The sequence below is a fragment of the Dipodomys merriami genome, unplaced genomic scaffold, assembly GCF_024711535.1.
Source record: "Dipodomys merriami isolate MVZ:Mamm:240054 unplaced genomic scaffold, mDipMer1.0.p SCAF_40, whole genome shotgun sequence".
Lineage (NCBI taxonomy): Eukaryota > Metazoa > Chordata > Mammalia > Rodentia > Heteromyidae > Dipodomys > Dipodomys merriami.
In genome coordinates, this window is record NW_027205604.1 from 8,957,307 (window position 1) to 8,973,144 (window position 15,838).

Here is a 15,838-nt window from a genome sequence, read left to right on the forward strand (position 1 = left end):
GAATAGATAATGATTGGAAAATATACTTTTATTTATATAGAATTGTTTGGGTTTTTTTTTTTTTGATGCTGGTATTAGAGCTTGAACTAAGGTCCTCATGCTTTTGCTCTGCTTTTTTACTCAGGTGGTGCTCTACCACTTGAGCCATACCTGTATTTGTGCCTTTTTGATAGTTAGTTGAAGATAAGGGTCTTGTGAATTTGTCTTCCCTAGCCACCTTGGAACCTTGATCCTCAGGTCTCAGCCTCCTGAGTAGCTAGGATGATAGTTGGAAGCCATAGGTGCCATTTCTTTTTGTTTTCTACTGCTTAGAAAAATTTGTAAGTTACAAGATATGTTCCAACTTGTAGTATTATTCAAGAGAAACAAATTCTCACAATGAGCGATAAATTACTTTGAGAATTTATAATGTAATGTTGAATTTGCAGTAATTGAATGTTGTGATTCTATAGTGCTATCTTTATTTCATTTCCTGTTTTCCCCCTCTCTCTATCTCTCCTTTTCTTTATTTCTCTGCTGGTACAAGGGCTTAAACTCACAGCTGATGCTTGACCACTTGACCTACATCTCCAGTTCCTAATTAATTTATATTTTCTAGACAGGGTGTCACTATATTGCATAGCTGATCTCAAACTCCTAGGCTTACATGAACCTCCTTTCTCAGCTTCCCAAATATCTACTACACAAAGGTATACTACTACATCAGTTGAGAGAATTTTTAAAATATTTAAAATATTTAAATATTTAAAGTAGCAAGATTGATGATGAACTTTTCAATATTAAATTAAGTACAAAATCAATCTAAAGGATACAGTCTGATGGATTTGATCAAGTATATTTGTATCCTGAAGTGAATTTCTCTGATAAGATTCCTTTGGGACATTACTTACAGAGTTACTTTTGATGTTGGGTTTAGAGAGAAGTTTTTAATGTGTTGTGGTCTTTTTCTGTGCTTTAAATATACTTTTCAGGATCAAATAGTTTCCTATGTTTGCTAGGAAAATATTGATTTGGTATAATTGATCAATAAAATTATATGTAAGGTTAATTATCTATGTAACAAGTATTCATTAAACACCTATGTGCTGATCATTTGGCGAATTCCTAAAAGGTGAGAATTCTGACACCTCTTTCCAAGGGCCTGTTTCCTAGTTGGGAATAAAACAAACACACATTAAACTACAAGCAGGAGTGCATATTTGATTGCCAACCTGAGGGATGAAAGAATCCAAGGCAAGGAGTTACTTGTGTTAAATGGAAAGGTGATAGGATGTTGGAATTTGACTTGGTAGGATGACTAGACCATGGTTGTTGAGGAGATCAGAGATAAGCCGTTCAGGCAGGTAGAACTGAGAAAGAAATGCTCACTGAGTTTAGAAGCCAGGGATTAGATTATACTAGTCCAGGAGCTCCTGGTGAGAAGTATGAGAGTGAGATAAAATGGGAATCTGGTAGTTCCAGGAATGATGGTAGTATGCATCTATAATTCTAACTACTCAAGAGCTGGAGGTTGAGAAGATTGAAAATTGAAGCTTCCCAGGGAAAAGTGAGAGATTACCTGATAAATTCAAGCCAAAAAGAGACGGAAGCATGGCTCCATTGGTAAAGCATTTGCCTACTAATGACAAAGCCTTGTGACTTCAATATTTCCAAAAAGAGAGATCATTCCCAAGCCAACAAGTTTATATATTAACTGAAGTCCCTAGGAGTTATTGGAGTTTGTTGTAGGATAGGAAAGTAGATATGCCAGAAACATATGTTTAGTCATATTGAACAGACTCAATGTTGAGGCACAGTAGAAAAAGACAGGTGGTATGAAGAACATTTTAGAATACCAAACAGTCAAATGTGAAAATGTGGCTTGAAGAAATTCGAGTAAGTGGGGCTGGGAAGGTGGCTCAGTGGTAGAGCGCTTGCCTTGCATGCTCGAGGCCCTGGGTTTGATTTCTCAGCACCACATAAGCTGTGGTGCTGTGGCTCAAGTGGTAGAGCGCTAGCCTTGAGCTGAAGAGCTGAGGGACAGTGCCCAGGCCCAGAGTTCAGGCCCCATGACTGGACCCCCCCCCCCAAAAAAAAAGAAATTCGAGTAAGATAGTAATCTTATAAAAAGAATGTAGAGCATTTAGTGGCTGAATAAATTGGAGAGTAAAGGAGACAAAATTTCTGTATTATTTTAAGGTCTAGTATTCTTAATGGAAATAGGGAAATGGACAAGATAATCGATCTGAGGGCAAATAATAATGTTCAAGGTTTTTACACACCCAATTTGAATACAATGGGCATCTGTGTTGAGAACCCATATACCTTAAGTGTAGGGTTGGGTGATGGAGTTCTGTTATGTTCTTGGGGTAAAATGGCATTATCTCAGTGTTTGAATAAAAACCTATTTCATTGGGAGACACTTTTGCATGTTTTATTATTTTTCACTTTGTAAACTTTTAAGAGGTACTTCAATTACTTAAAGATAATAATAAGAGACCAAAACAAAAAAAAAAGCACTTTGAAACAATGAAAACCTCTTTGAATTGGTGGGAAATTCAAGCTCAGCCATTATTCCTTTCATGCCTCCTGCTCTCCAGTCTCTACATAAGTTTCATAAAGGCCTTGAGGTCTCACATGGACACTCATGGACTCTATTTAGATGTAGGCTCAGCTGCTTTGAAAGTCCTCAGAGCCCTTATGTGCAGTGTCCAGGCTTCTAGTCACTGCTCTCAGCTCCCTTCCCTTCCAATGCATTTTTACCTTCCCAGGATACTCATGGCTCCCTGTAGCTCTCTGATCTGTAGTACTTCTTAGCCAAGAGGAGTATTTCTTTTTCAATATACTCCAAGATACCCCTACTTTCTCATTTCCTTAAATGATCTTAGCTTTTACAAATGTTCCATGGAATCATTAGATTTGAGTAACTTGGACTTTCTGCTCAGCATAAGTTACTGAGGCAAAGAAATACCAATGAGATTGGTGATATGTTTGAAATGTGAAGGGAAAACTAGAGAAATAGCAAACATAATTTCCAATAAATAATTGCCACACAAATTTAAGCCTTGTTCTACATGGCTGCCTTGGGAATCTTTGAACACTCACCCACAGGTATTCCAAGATGCCATCTATTGGTGCAGCCTAGAATCTGGTCAGCTCCTGATTTAGAATGGTTTAGAGGTCTATTTTAATACATTTACATTTTATTTTCTTTTAATTTTTTTTAAATTTAATTTAATTTTATTTGTGAACATACTGTACAGAGGGGTTACAATTACATGGGCAGGATAATGCGTACATTTCTTACCAAGCATTGCAGCCTCCTTCTTTGTTTACCCTTCACATCCCTTCCCAGCCTCCCCCACATGTTTCCTTCTTGTCTTTTATTATTTCCCAGATGGAGATCAGATTGAGCCAGTGCATTTGAGTATTGGTAGTTGAGGGATTAACTAATTTGATTTATGAATTCACCATAGATAAACCAGAGGCACGATCCCCTCCCCTCCCCCATTTCTGAATAATAGAAACTTTATTGAGACTCATTTTCATGATGGTCTGCTTGATTTCGTTTAAAAGAAGAACCAAAAATAAGGTAACTAGTGGAATTTTGCCTGTCTGTACCAGTAGGAATTCATGTAGTTCTTGTTTATTCACAGGTCATGAATGCGTATATGACAACTACCTTGAAATACCTTTGGAAGACATGCCAGATGCAGATAGGGTAGCTGGCACTCCCTCCCTGATTCAAGAACCATGTTCTCCAGCCACGTCCAGTGAAGCATTCACTCCCAAAGAGGGCTCTCCTTACCAAGCTCCCATCTACATCCCTGATGACATCCCCATCCCTGCTGAGTTTGAACTTCGAGAGTCAACTATGCCTGGTGTGGGCCTAGGAATATGGACCAAAAGGAAGATTGAAGTAGGTGAAAAGTTTGGGCCTTATGTGGGAGAACAGACATCAAAACTGAAAGACCCAAGTTATGGATGGGAGGTAAGAGCACACTTTTGAGTTTTTAGTACACATGTATTCAGATCTGTACTGAAGAGATTTAAGTGGTCTTAATATAAGCAAATTCCATTTGATGGAAATCAATCTTTAAGAATGAATTTCCTTATGGTTACACTTCTTTTTTCATTGTTACCATTAAAGTAATAACAACAATAAACAACTTTTTAAAGGTAATAATAACAATGTGACTTCTGATTTTCTAAAATTTTGTTATTATCATCTTTAAGGAGTTGTACAAAGGAGTTGCCATTTAACAAAGCAGTGAATATAATACATCTTGATCAATGTTACTTCTTTTAACATTCTTGCTCATCCCTCCCTTCCCCATTCCTTCTCTCACTCTTCTTAATTTTGTAGGATATACATTGGATTCTTGTCTGCATTTTCCTTCTCTTCTCTTCATTTACTCCTAACCCCTTCAATCTACTCTGTCACTTTTAAGTATCTGCTTCCTGGTGTTTTATTTTGATGAATTTTGATTTTGGCTTTCTAAGGAATTACCGTTATTTGAGAGTATGCAAATATATACAAATGATCTCACTTCTTGATTGGAACAATGTACTGTTTAATTACTATTATAGCAGAATAGTAGGGAACTCAACCTAAAGAATAGTCAGTGAATCACAATGAATCATCAACTTAAACCTGGAGAAAGGAAACATTGTTGTGTTTTTGTTAACATTTAGAAATGTTGGGCACAATCAATAACATGTAACATTAGCAAACAAACTATATTTTAGGGCATGCTTCTTGTGTTATCATTTATGGGGAAGAAAAGATTGAGATGTTTGGAAAAAAATACTTGTTTGCTCCACTTTTGTGATGGTCAGTTAATTGGGTCTTACTTTCAGTCTACATTTTCATTTTGTAGTATCTATTTTTATGTTTTGTCTCTTCTTTAAATAAAATAAATCTTTTTTCAATTTTATATGCTTCTAGAATATGCTTCTAGAACACATGCATCAAGAATGTACACATGTAGAATGTGTGTTTCTAGAATGTATGGTTCTAGAATGTGCTTCTAGAATGTATTCCCTTTACTTATCACTAAAGTCCGTGGTGTTCCTAGGTTTAATTGAATGAATAATTCATGCATAAACATAATAACACAAATTAATCACTGGCTTCAGCCATACTTTTCAAAGTGCCCATCTGGCTATATCTAAGAATTCATGATATGATTACAAACTCTACATTAAATTTTATTTTAATAAGGACAAGTGACATTCTTCTGAGTTTATAATTTCTGTACATCTTTAGTTCATATATATACATATACTTAACATTTATTTTGACTACTTGATAAATTTTGTTACTAAATTATACCATTATAGTCTGGAAAATCTTGTCTAGAGCAGAAAAATTTGTAGGCACCTCTTCCTGAGTTAAAAAGTATTTTTGGATGAGATTGGCTTTTGGTTTCCTAGTATTTCAGTGAGACAGAAATCAGATAAAGTAGATTTATTTTGTTATGTTCTCTTAATATTTATGACCATTAATAGAATATTTGGTGAGTTTTAAAATAGAAATAAATATGCACTACCTTCAGGACTTAATTTCAACTTTTGTCTCCTGTCTTACATATGTTCCCTTGTGAATCTGTTCAAAATGCCATAATAAAAACAATTCTTGTTCAAATTCTGAAATGCCAATAGTTAAGATGCCAATAGTTAAGTGAGAAATCTTTCCTTAGTTTTGATTTTGGTCTCAGTCCCAGTAACATTGTGGCTTATCTACATTGCCTTTTATACATGTATTGATAAGAGATTTTTAAAACTCACTGTAGCATTAACTGATATGTGAGTGGAATACATTTTAAGCCAAACGTGTCCCAACTTTACGTCATTATTATTCACCTCAAAATAATGGCTATAAACATTCTAATAATAAGTAACTCATTAAATTTTTATTATGAAATCGCTAAACAACAAGTGCAGTATTGGGCAAAATTATCCTGAAGGCTTGGAAGAAACCAAGCTTAATAATAAAAATCATTTTGCAAATACAGGGTAGGTAAAGGCAGGACTGCTGCTCTCTAATCCAAAAGCCTCTGGATTGGTTGATGAGTCTGAGGGTAAGGAATCTATATTTAGAGGGAATTTAAAAGTAGTAATTTATTTCTCCTTGGAATAAAATGTCTTTAACAAATGCATGAGCAATATTTGTCTTGAGAAACAGAAAAATTATTTCTTTTATTATGTTAAAGGCAAGTTGTTTTCCTTACTTGGAGTTCAAGATGCTTTTGTAAAAGCTTTCTCTCTCTCTTTCTCTTTCTCCTACTAGAATTCAGCTAATGGTTAATTCATTAGAGTTCATTAGCATTTTAATGGTATCCTTTTAATTTTTTAATTTTATTTTGTTGTAAGGGTGCTGTACAGAGGGGTTACAGTTACATAAGTAATGTGTACATTTCTTGTCAAACAGTGTTACCCACTCCTTCATTTTTCTCCCTATCCTTCCACTCCACTCCTCCTCCCCGCTGCCCACCTGAAGTTGTACAATTCATTTCCAACATAGTGTTTTATAAGTATTGCTGTTGCATTGATTCACCCTTTGTCTGTGTTTTACCATTTTGTTATTCCCCTTCTGTTCCCCAAATCAGATAAATGTATCTACAAGTCACAGGATACCAGAATCAAAAACAGTGACTATTGGAGATAAACCAAAGGGAACAAGATAAAAAATAAATAAAAAGAAAGATTTTTAAAAATCTTTTTATAGTACTCTCACTTTTGACAATGTAGGTTGCTTGGTCTGGAGGTAGTGAACAATCTAGAGAAAGGCTTTTCTTGATTTTGATAAAGGTTAACTGTGGACGAGCAGATGGATTCTTGACTCTATTTAGTTTTCCTTTTCTTTTTTCTTTTTTTTTTTTAAACACTAAAACCTCAACCTTAGTTAATATAAAATCCAATCATGAGAAGGGAATGGAAACAACAAAATGATGAGACAAAAGACAAAGGGGGAACCAATGCAACAGTGATACTCACAAGACACTATGTTGGAAATGATCTGTACAACTTGGTGGGGTGGGGATAGAGGGAAGAAAAGAGAGAGAAAAATGAGGGAAGGGGTAACAAGTTAGACAGGAAATGTAATCACTACCTTCCTTATGTAACTGTCACCTCTCTGTACATCACCTTGACAGTAAAATTTAAAAAAATCCAATCATGATCAAAGGCTCTTTCACAAGATGTCTTACCACACTTCTGCATGCTCACTTTTAACTGTCCTCAAGTCATAATTTGCTTGAACTATATCTCACTTGGCTACATAAATCATTTTGGTCTAATGCCAGTGACTTCTCTTTTAATATTTATTTATTAATTTCTTGTTTATTTATTGGTATCAATACTAGGGCTTTAACTCAGGGCCTGGCACTGTTCTTTAGCTTCCCAAGGCTGGTTCTCTACCATTTGAGCCACAGGTCCACGTTTGGCTCTTTGGTAGTTAATTGGAGATAAGAGTCTCCTGGACTTTTCTGCCTTGTCTGGCTTTAGATCATGACCTTCAGAGCTTAGGCTCCTGAGTAGCTAGGTCTACAGGTGTGAGTCACCAGCATCCAGGTCTACTTTACTTTTTAAAATGATAAATTGAAAGAGAGAATAAACACCCTCTGAAAGAGGGTCAAGGTGTGAGAGTTCAAGTAGGTCCAGAGAAAAATCAAGACTAACCTTAGCCACTAATCATGTGACATTACCCAAATTTGATTGGGCTCAACAATAATTTCTCCACATAATCAGTTATAAAACAGAAGTAAGTAAAGGAATATGATAATCTCTCAAAAAGAGTATTTCAAGAGTAATACTGAAGGTGACTTTATAGTTATGGGCTCTTTTCTAAACCTATTCAAGTATTTTTAACAGGTTTACTAATTTTTTCAAATAAAGTACTTTGAAAATTCTTGGTTTGTATTTTAGAGAAGTAGGAATTTTTCAAAGATATGATTTATCAGCTAAAATATAGTTAGGTAAAATAAGACATCGATGTTTTAAGCACTAGTATCCATTTGATAAAGAGGAACCTTAAACATAATATTAGATAGTGATTATCACCTTAGAATGTGTTTCACTTTACCATGTATTTTGGATAAAATTCTACATTGTGTGTTAAGAACTTAGCACATAGCTGCCAAAAGAACTCAATATTAACTACAAAAACATAACTTGACTAAGATATAGATCTAGCAGTGGGTCATTGCACTAGACAAAGGCTAATTATAATTAAATTTGCAGATTGATTTTTCTAAATTACTCCTCTTTCCCTCACTTCTTGTTTCCTCCAAGTTCAATTGTCTCTGGAATGGTCTAAGTGATCTTATTTGAAAAGGAAGCAGCAAATCTTTCCTAATTAACATTGAAAACAGAGATTCAGGAGAGATTCATAAACTGCTTTTTAAGTCAAAGAGCAATCTGTATGGAGTAGTTTGCTATAGTCTGAGATAAGTCATTGGAAAAATTGTATTAAAACATTTTCATGAGTGTTATTTATTTACCTCTCTTTATCATTGGTTATCATAAACACTTTGCAGGTCAGATGTTCATGGCAGTTGATGATATTCTAGCTACTGTGTGCCAACTCCTTTGTTATGGATATCCCATTCAGAATTGCTCCAAATTATTTCGATCATTTAAAAATATCAACTATGAACCAGGGACCAGGTAGTTCATGCCTGTAATCCTAGCTACTCAGGAGGCTGGGATTTGAGGATTGTAGTTTGAAGCCAGCTCGGGCAGAAAAGTCTCTGTGAGACTCTTATCTCCAATTAAAAAAAAAAAAAAAAACTACTCCAAAAATTTGGAAGTGCTGCTGTGGCTCAACTGGTAGTGTGCTAGCTTTGAGTACAAAAGATGCTCAGGGGCAGTACCCAGGACCTGAGTTCAAGTCACAGGACGGGCAAAAAACAAACAAACAAGAAGAACCCAACCAAGTAAGAACTTAGTGTTTCTTCTCCCCCAAAGCAAACAAATATTTATACATACAAAAATGACATTTTGTTAAGTAGGAAGGAATAGTGTTACTGGAGTCAGAAATTTAGTAAATAATTTTAATGTGGTACTTTTGAAAGCATTACATTCAAGCAAGATAATCCTGAAATGCAGTGTTACAATATATGCCATGTCATTTAAAAATAAACAGTTCTCACATTTGTAAGTTTGATTTTAAGTCCCACAGAGGTTTCTAAGATAATGAGGCATGCAACCTGTATGTTAACTGAAACAAGAATATTCATTAACGCCAGCAACAATCCCACACTTTCAAGAGGCCTAGAAATGGTGACGGAGTCAGGAAACTGGCAAGTGCTACATGTTTAATAATGAAAACTAGGCTAATTTGGGATTTTAGAGCTCTGTACTATATACTCTTTTAGTTTTAAAACAATATTTTCAGCTTTCTTGGGGGTATAATTGGCAAATTTAAATTTTATTAGTGTTGCTCAAGTGATAGTGTACCAGCTCTGAGTGAAAAAGCCAAGCAAGAGCATGAGGCCCTAACTTTAACCCCAGAACAACATATACTCTCTCTTTTACTCTCTCTCTCTCTCTCTCTCTCTCTCTCTCTCTCTCTCTCTCTCTCTCTCTCTCACTGTCTTTTTCTCTCTTTTCTCTCTCTCTCACTCAAATGGTAGAGTACTTGCCTAACAGATGTGAGGCCCTGAGTTAAATCCCTGGTACTGCCATCTATCAGTTAACCAGCCAAAATATTTTCAGAAACATCGAAAGGGGATTCCTTGTATAGTGTCAGGACAGCATAGGCATGCATGCCTCTCATTTGTTCTCTTATTCCGTATCTCACACATTTAGCAGTTCTGCTGTCAAAGATTCTCTCCTCTCCAAATTCCCTCCTAATGTAGGAATCTGCCTTTCTAGCTTAATGTATGCAGAACGGTATCCAGTATGGTCTTTTTTCAATTCTCTGGTTTACCTAATACTTGGAAGATAGTTAAAAAACAAACAAGGACCCCCATGGTGGGTTCCAAAAATGAGACTCCATTCTTCTTGGGGTCGGAGTAAGCCGAGGATGGTATTTGCAGACACCTCTGCTCTGAAACCTCATATTCCGGACACACCTATACTTAGGGCTCTCCATATATTTCCCAGGCTCGTCTGCAGTCAGCTCTTGTTACAGAACCATGGGAAGTGGTCAGCTCTCTGCTTCCTTCTTAAGGCTGACAGTGCTGTTTTCCCTCCGACGCTGGGGGTTCACCCCCCCGCCAGCGTCCCCCCCCCATGCCCCAGGTGTGCATGGTGTATCACTGAAACCTCGACTGGTTGTCAGCCACAGGTGTGCACGATTATTTTTTGCTGTTTTCATTGCTTAAATTCTTGTGGTAGTTATTCAGCAGGTGTGTGATGCCCGCATAGAATCTCCACCCTGGCACAGAAGCCAGCTGTTCTGTTTTGTTTTGTTTTTTAAATGTGATTCTTGTTGGTCTGGGAACATTACCAGCGTGAAACCTTGTTTTCTTGTTTTTGCTGGCAGCCTCGGGATAAGGCTGAGTTAGAATGAATGAAATCATTTCTGATAATCATGGAGCATCTTTTTAGATGAGCAGGTTATGGGAACCTAGTCTATAGGTGGGAGCAGGTAACCTGACTTGGCTCTTGTGGGATTGTTTTTTTTTTTTTCCCCTCCCAACTTGAGCTGGTATCATTACAATTACAGAAATATAGGAAGTCTTGGACTTAGCTTCCAATGGGATGTAAGTCATCCTAGAATGCTGTTGTTGACACATACATTTTTCCTCATGTGACTGAAACTAAGCAGTAGGAGCAGATATGGAGAGAGAGCCTACTCAGATCTTTCCATCTTTCTGGGATCTCCCAAGGAAGTCACTAATGCCAGGACTCAACCAAATCTACAGGAGGCAAGGTAAACCTGGCGATCATTCTAGACCTTGTCTAGCTTTCATGGAAGGTCAAAGGAAGTTAGCTCTAATGACAGTGAGGGAACCAGAGAGCTAGAGAAGGAGAGTAACCTCGATCAGTCTCAGTCAGCACCATGGGGCCAAGAGCAACTAACCTTTCCCTGTCCTCCCTTCGCTGACCTCATCAAGCACTTGTGCCGTGCTTCTCATGGCTAGCTCATGATATCTCCTCAGATTAGTCCATTTTCCTTTTGTAGACCCTTCGCCAGTTTCCTCCTTATAATCATACTTGGAGTTTGGTTTGTTTTTACTTGCATGCACATTTACTAGCATGGGTGGAGTTTGGAGGACAGGGAGGCCCCTCCTTCTGAGGCCTCCTCTCTCTGAGGTGCACTGGCAAGAGGGTAGTTCTGGTACTGTCCCAGAAACACACACACATACACTCTCTCTCTCTCTCTCTCTCTCTCTCTCTCTCTCAAAATGACGTTAGATAAACAAAAGCTTGGCACAATTTTTCCTGCATATCCCAAAGTTGCTTATTCTCCTTAAGATTATGAATACCAGAATGCCATGTAGCACATGTCACAGGAGTCCTGGTTTTATATGGCATCAGGTAGGAGCTGTAAATTATTCTTCAGATAAAGGGGGTGTCACTTGTAAGGATCTAGCTTTCTACCTGTGTGTTCATCTTTCACAGCACAAATATTTTTACATGCATTTGATCTAAAGGCACCATGTTAAAGAATATTGAGATGTAAAGATTACATGTTGTATAAGCCATTAAAATCAGTTTTATAGTCAATATCTTCTTAGATTTCATGTGTTCATCTTTAGCAGTTGCCGATACACTGTTTTAACTATAGTATCTCTTGAGGGCTCCTTTGTAATTTGAACAAACAATTGAAGTAAACCTTTACATTGAGCTCCAGAATTGAGAATGGCCAATCCTAAGTTTATTGTTTGCTCAGAGTTTACTTTATGTCCAACTTACCCTCACTCTTCAGACAGGAGGACAAAAAATAGCTTAAAAAGAGAGATACTCACAAAGGAAAAGAATTATCATTGTGTTTAATAAGAGAAATGACAAGCAATCATAATTCTTTCCATTAAGTAAATATGTTCACAAAATTTATTATGAAATGACACATTATGCGAGCCAGGAATCAAAGATGACATCCTTGCATTAAATCCGGTAGATGCCATTAAGGAAAACAGTCAATATGTCACTAAGCCACGGCCTGTAAAAATTAAATTGATTTGGTAAATGTAAGTAAGATAGATCTGTTTGCTTTCATCATCAATTTTGAGTGGGTGAACAGGTGATGTCACCAGCCTGGGAGCGATAAAGATGCAGGACCATCTGGAAACGCAGGTGATGAATGGGCAACTGCTTTTGGATAGTGACAGTGCTGTAGTATGTTGTCACTTGGGATGCAGTACTTAATAACTTTTCAATACCATCATAATAAATTTCACTGCCTTATTAATATAGAAATGGTGAGTTATTACCAAGATGGCGAGTGTAAATAACAAGAGATGCAGCCGTCAAAAGCTGATTGTTTGGGCATGTTTCTTTAAGCAACACAGTTGACTCGTGATAATCAACCTATGTCTGTCCCAGTAGAGTTTATTGCACTTGTCAAAGGAAAAAGTAGTATTATTCAAAATTATATGAAATTGTAATAAACAAGTTTAATATATTATCAGACTTTTCCTGTAAGTTTCCAAACATGAGGCAGTCAATCATTTTTAATAATGTCTTTTCATGTAAAATAATGTCTTTATGCAGGACTAATGTCCTTTCTTAACTATTCACAAAACAGTCAACTTCTTTGTGTGTGTGTGTGTGTGTGTGTGTGTGTGTGTGTGTGTGTGTGTGTGTGTGTGTGTGTGTATTTTAAAGGGTATTTTTATTTGTCTTTTCAGTCATTGGAACTATTGTGGCACGAAATCCTTTTGCAAATAAAGAGCTAAGGCAGAAACCTTAGAACATTTCATTAACAAGCTTGAAAGTTGCTGAGCACAGGCCATGCACACGTTTCAATTTTAATTGAACAGATGTACTTAAAGAGTAAACCACAGCAAACGAAATACAGACAAAATTATAAACACGTGTTCCTAAGAAGCAGGCAGGAAAGAGCCTCTGATGAGCATGTGTGTGTATTTTATGAAGCTGAAGACTACCACTTCATAAGTTTGTCACTGATGTCCCCAGTTTAATGAGGAGAAACAAAATATGTAGATAGGTGTAAGTTGAAGATGAATTACAAGATCAATCACTTAGCACCATTCAGGGTGTCTGCCATTGTTGAGTGGGAAAATAATTAGAGCTGGGATGCCATTCTTATTTCTCTTTTTCACTTCATTCTTGTTTGGATGGGGATGGAATATGGAAAACTTCCTCTTTCATGCTACTGGGATCTTTATATTATTTCAACAAGGCTGACTTTTAATTCTGACATTGTCTTTCAGGCTACAGTCTGCCAGCCTCTTAAATGAAATGCCTCTCCACCATTTCTATTACTGCTGAAAAGAGAGCCAGCAGTCTATTAACAGGCAATAAAGTTCAGGAAGCCCAGGACTCATTTCTTGGGTCAGAGGTGAAAATTGCATACTAAATGAAACAAAGGTGTGCCTTGATCGCTCAAGAAGCAGCAGCAGAAAGCACACGTGTTCTGAGCCAGTCTCCCCCTTAAAGGAGAAGGAATAATCGTAATAACGTTGGCCGATGGAGTTAAGTACTCAGTGGAGAGAAATTACATCAATCTGACAAATATAGTCTTCACAGGAGATAAAGCCTCTAATGACCTTAAATGCATATATTTATCATTTAATTCAACAAGCCTATTCCTTAGGGCTTTGGTGCAACTACATTTCCCCCAAAGTTTAGAATTTTTTCTTTTTTGCTAGCTCAGAGAATAATGACCATTTGTCAGAGGGTTGCGAAGTGAAACACAGTTGGAAGCAAAGGGTAGGAGAAGGAAAGGCTCTTATAGTCTTTCCACCGCAGACAATATTAATAACCAAGTTTTATTGATGCACAGGCTGTGGTATTTTGTGGCTGGACAGTAGGTGGCACAGTGTGATGAAAAAAATGGAGAAATTTTCATCTAAATGATTTCCATGTGATTACATAACTTCCAAATATGTCATCAGTGTACACAGCACAATTTGCAAACAAAAACAAAAACAAAACCCAGCACTAAATAGTTACGATACGTGCTATTTGGTTGAGGAGAAGAATGAAAAGGATCACCCAGAAATAGAAGCAAAGGTCTAACGTTTCATCAGGTAAAGTGCGTGTGAAGCAGGAAAGCCCCAAGAATAAAGGGGCCCTTGTGTACGGTGGGCTTTTCCTCCCTGCTGTTCTTGGTCTCCACTTGATGAAGTGTATTAGTGGTACACACGGAGCACTGTGACTCTTGTGTCGCCCTTTGTGAGACTGTCTGTGTCTTTGTTCCTGCTGTCACTCACTTGTTCTTTCTTTAGCACGGACACATTGGTAACCACAGTATCTACTTGCAAATAGATTTCTATAAAACCATATTATCCTTTAGCCTCTACCTCCCTAGCCCCAGCCCCCTTCCTCAACAATCTAGCCATTCATGTGGTGTAGCTCCCTTGCTTGTTCTTTGCCATATGTCTAGTGTTTCAGAGTCTGTTATATAGTGGAACGAACACTGGGATGGAGGCCAGCAACCTGGAGTCCTTGTACCAAGTCACACTTGGGACCTTGGAAAAGTCATTTGACTTTCTCCTCTCCTCTCCTCTAGTCCTTGCTTTCTAAGTCTTCACATTCTGTTTCTTATACATCTTCATTTCTAATTTTTATCTTTCCAAGTACATTCTGTATTGTGTTAGCTTTAGAGATTTTATTTAGAGTGGAACTATGTTTTGTGGTACTCTGGGAAAGATACAAATTAATTTTAAATGAAGTAGAAAGTACATGCCTATTTCACAATTTCTTTTGTATAAAACAAGTGTAGTATTGGATTTTATAAACCTGAAATGAAAGTACTTTTGATATGTGTGTTTTCTTTTTGGATTTAATGTTATTTCAGGGAAGGCAGTGTAAGACCTTAGCTTTGTTTTGAGAAGAAACAATCTAGCTAGAGAGCAGATTCTATTCCTAGTCATCTTTGAAAAGATGCAGGTATGAATTCCATTCTGTTCCTGAAGCCTGACAAGTTCAGAACCAATACGGCATTGTATACTTACACAATATTCAAAATTACCATTTGTGCTCTCTTAAAACTTGGGTATCATGTAATTTTTTTTGAGAGAGAGACACACACAGAGTGACCCAGAGAGAGAGAGAGAGAGAGAGAGAGAGAGAGAGAGAGAGAGAGAGAGAGAGAGAGAGACAGACAGAGAGACAGAGAGACAGAGAGACAGAGAGACAGAGAGAGAGACAGAGAGAGAGACAGAGAGAGAGGAGAGAGAGAGAAGAGGAAGTAAAAGATAGGAGACTCAAGACAATAATTCCTTCATTCAAATTCTATACCATGGAAGAGCTTTGTGATCTTAAATAAATGCTTAGCCATTTTTTCTTAATTTCCTCACCTGTAACAATAGGAGGCTATAACAGCTGGATTGACTTCATAGGACTTTTGTGAATAAGACATAGGAAGATTACCTTGTAATCTTTAATTTTACATTGTAAAATCTTATATAGGATTTAGATCAGGGCTTGGTGTGCTACAGTAAACAGTTCACAACAAACTGATTTTTATTCTTCCAAAATTGGGGTGTGTTCCATGTTCAATCCTAATTTTTTTTAAAATTAGTAACTAGTTGGTGACTCTCTAGGCAGTGATTTGAAATTCATATATTCAGGCCCTACAGAAGATCCATTGTGACTTCTAACACGTTAAACTTTGCTGTTTATCATTATCTTTGAACATTTTGAATACAGGAAGTATCAAAAGTAACATTTTTTTCCTCACAAAGGAATTCTAAAATGATACGAGAACTGAGGGTAA

General features: G+C 36.9%; 1 protein-coding gene across 8 annotated transcripts in view; it reads left to right on the forward strand.

The window, feature by feature from the left end:
* Mecom (MDS1 and EVI1 complex locus) overlaps positions 1–15,838 on the forward strand; it is a 585,804-nt gene that overhangs the window by 296,089 nt on the left and 273,877 nt on the right. For all 8 annotated transcript variants that reach the window (XM_069991931.1, XM_069991926.1, XM_069991927.1 and 5 more), the window contains exon 2: positions 3,636–3,970. In XM_069991931.1, coding sequence (XP_069848032.1) covers positions 3,636–3,970 — 335 coding nt within the window. The remainder of the gene's footprint in view (positions 1–3,635; positions 3,971–15,838) is intronic.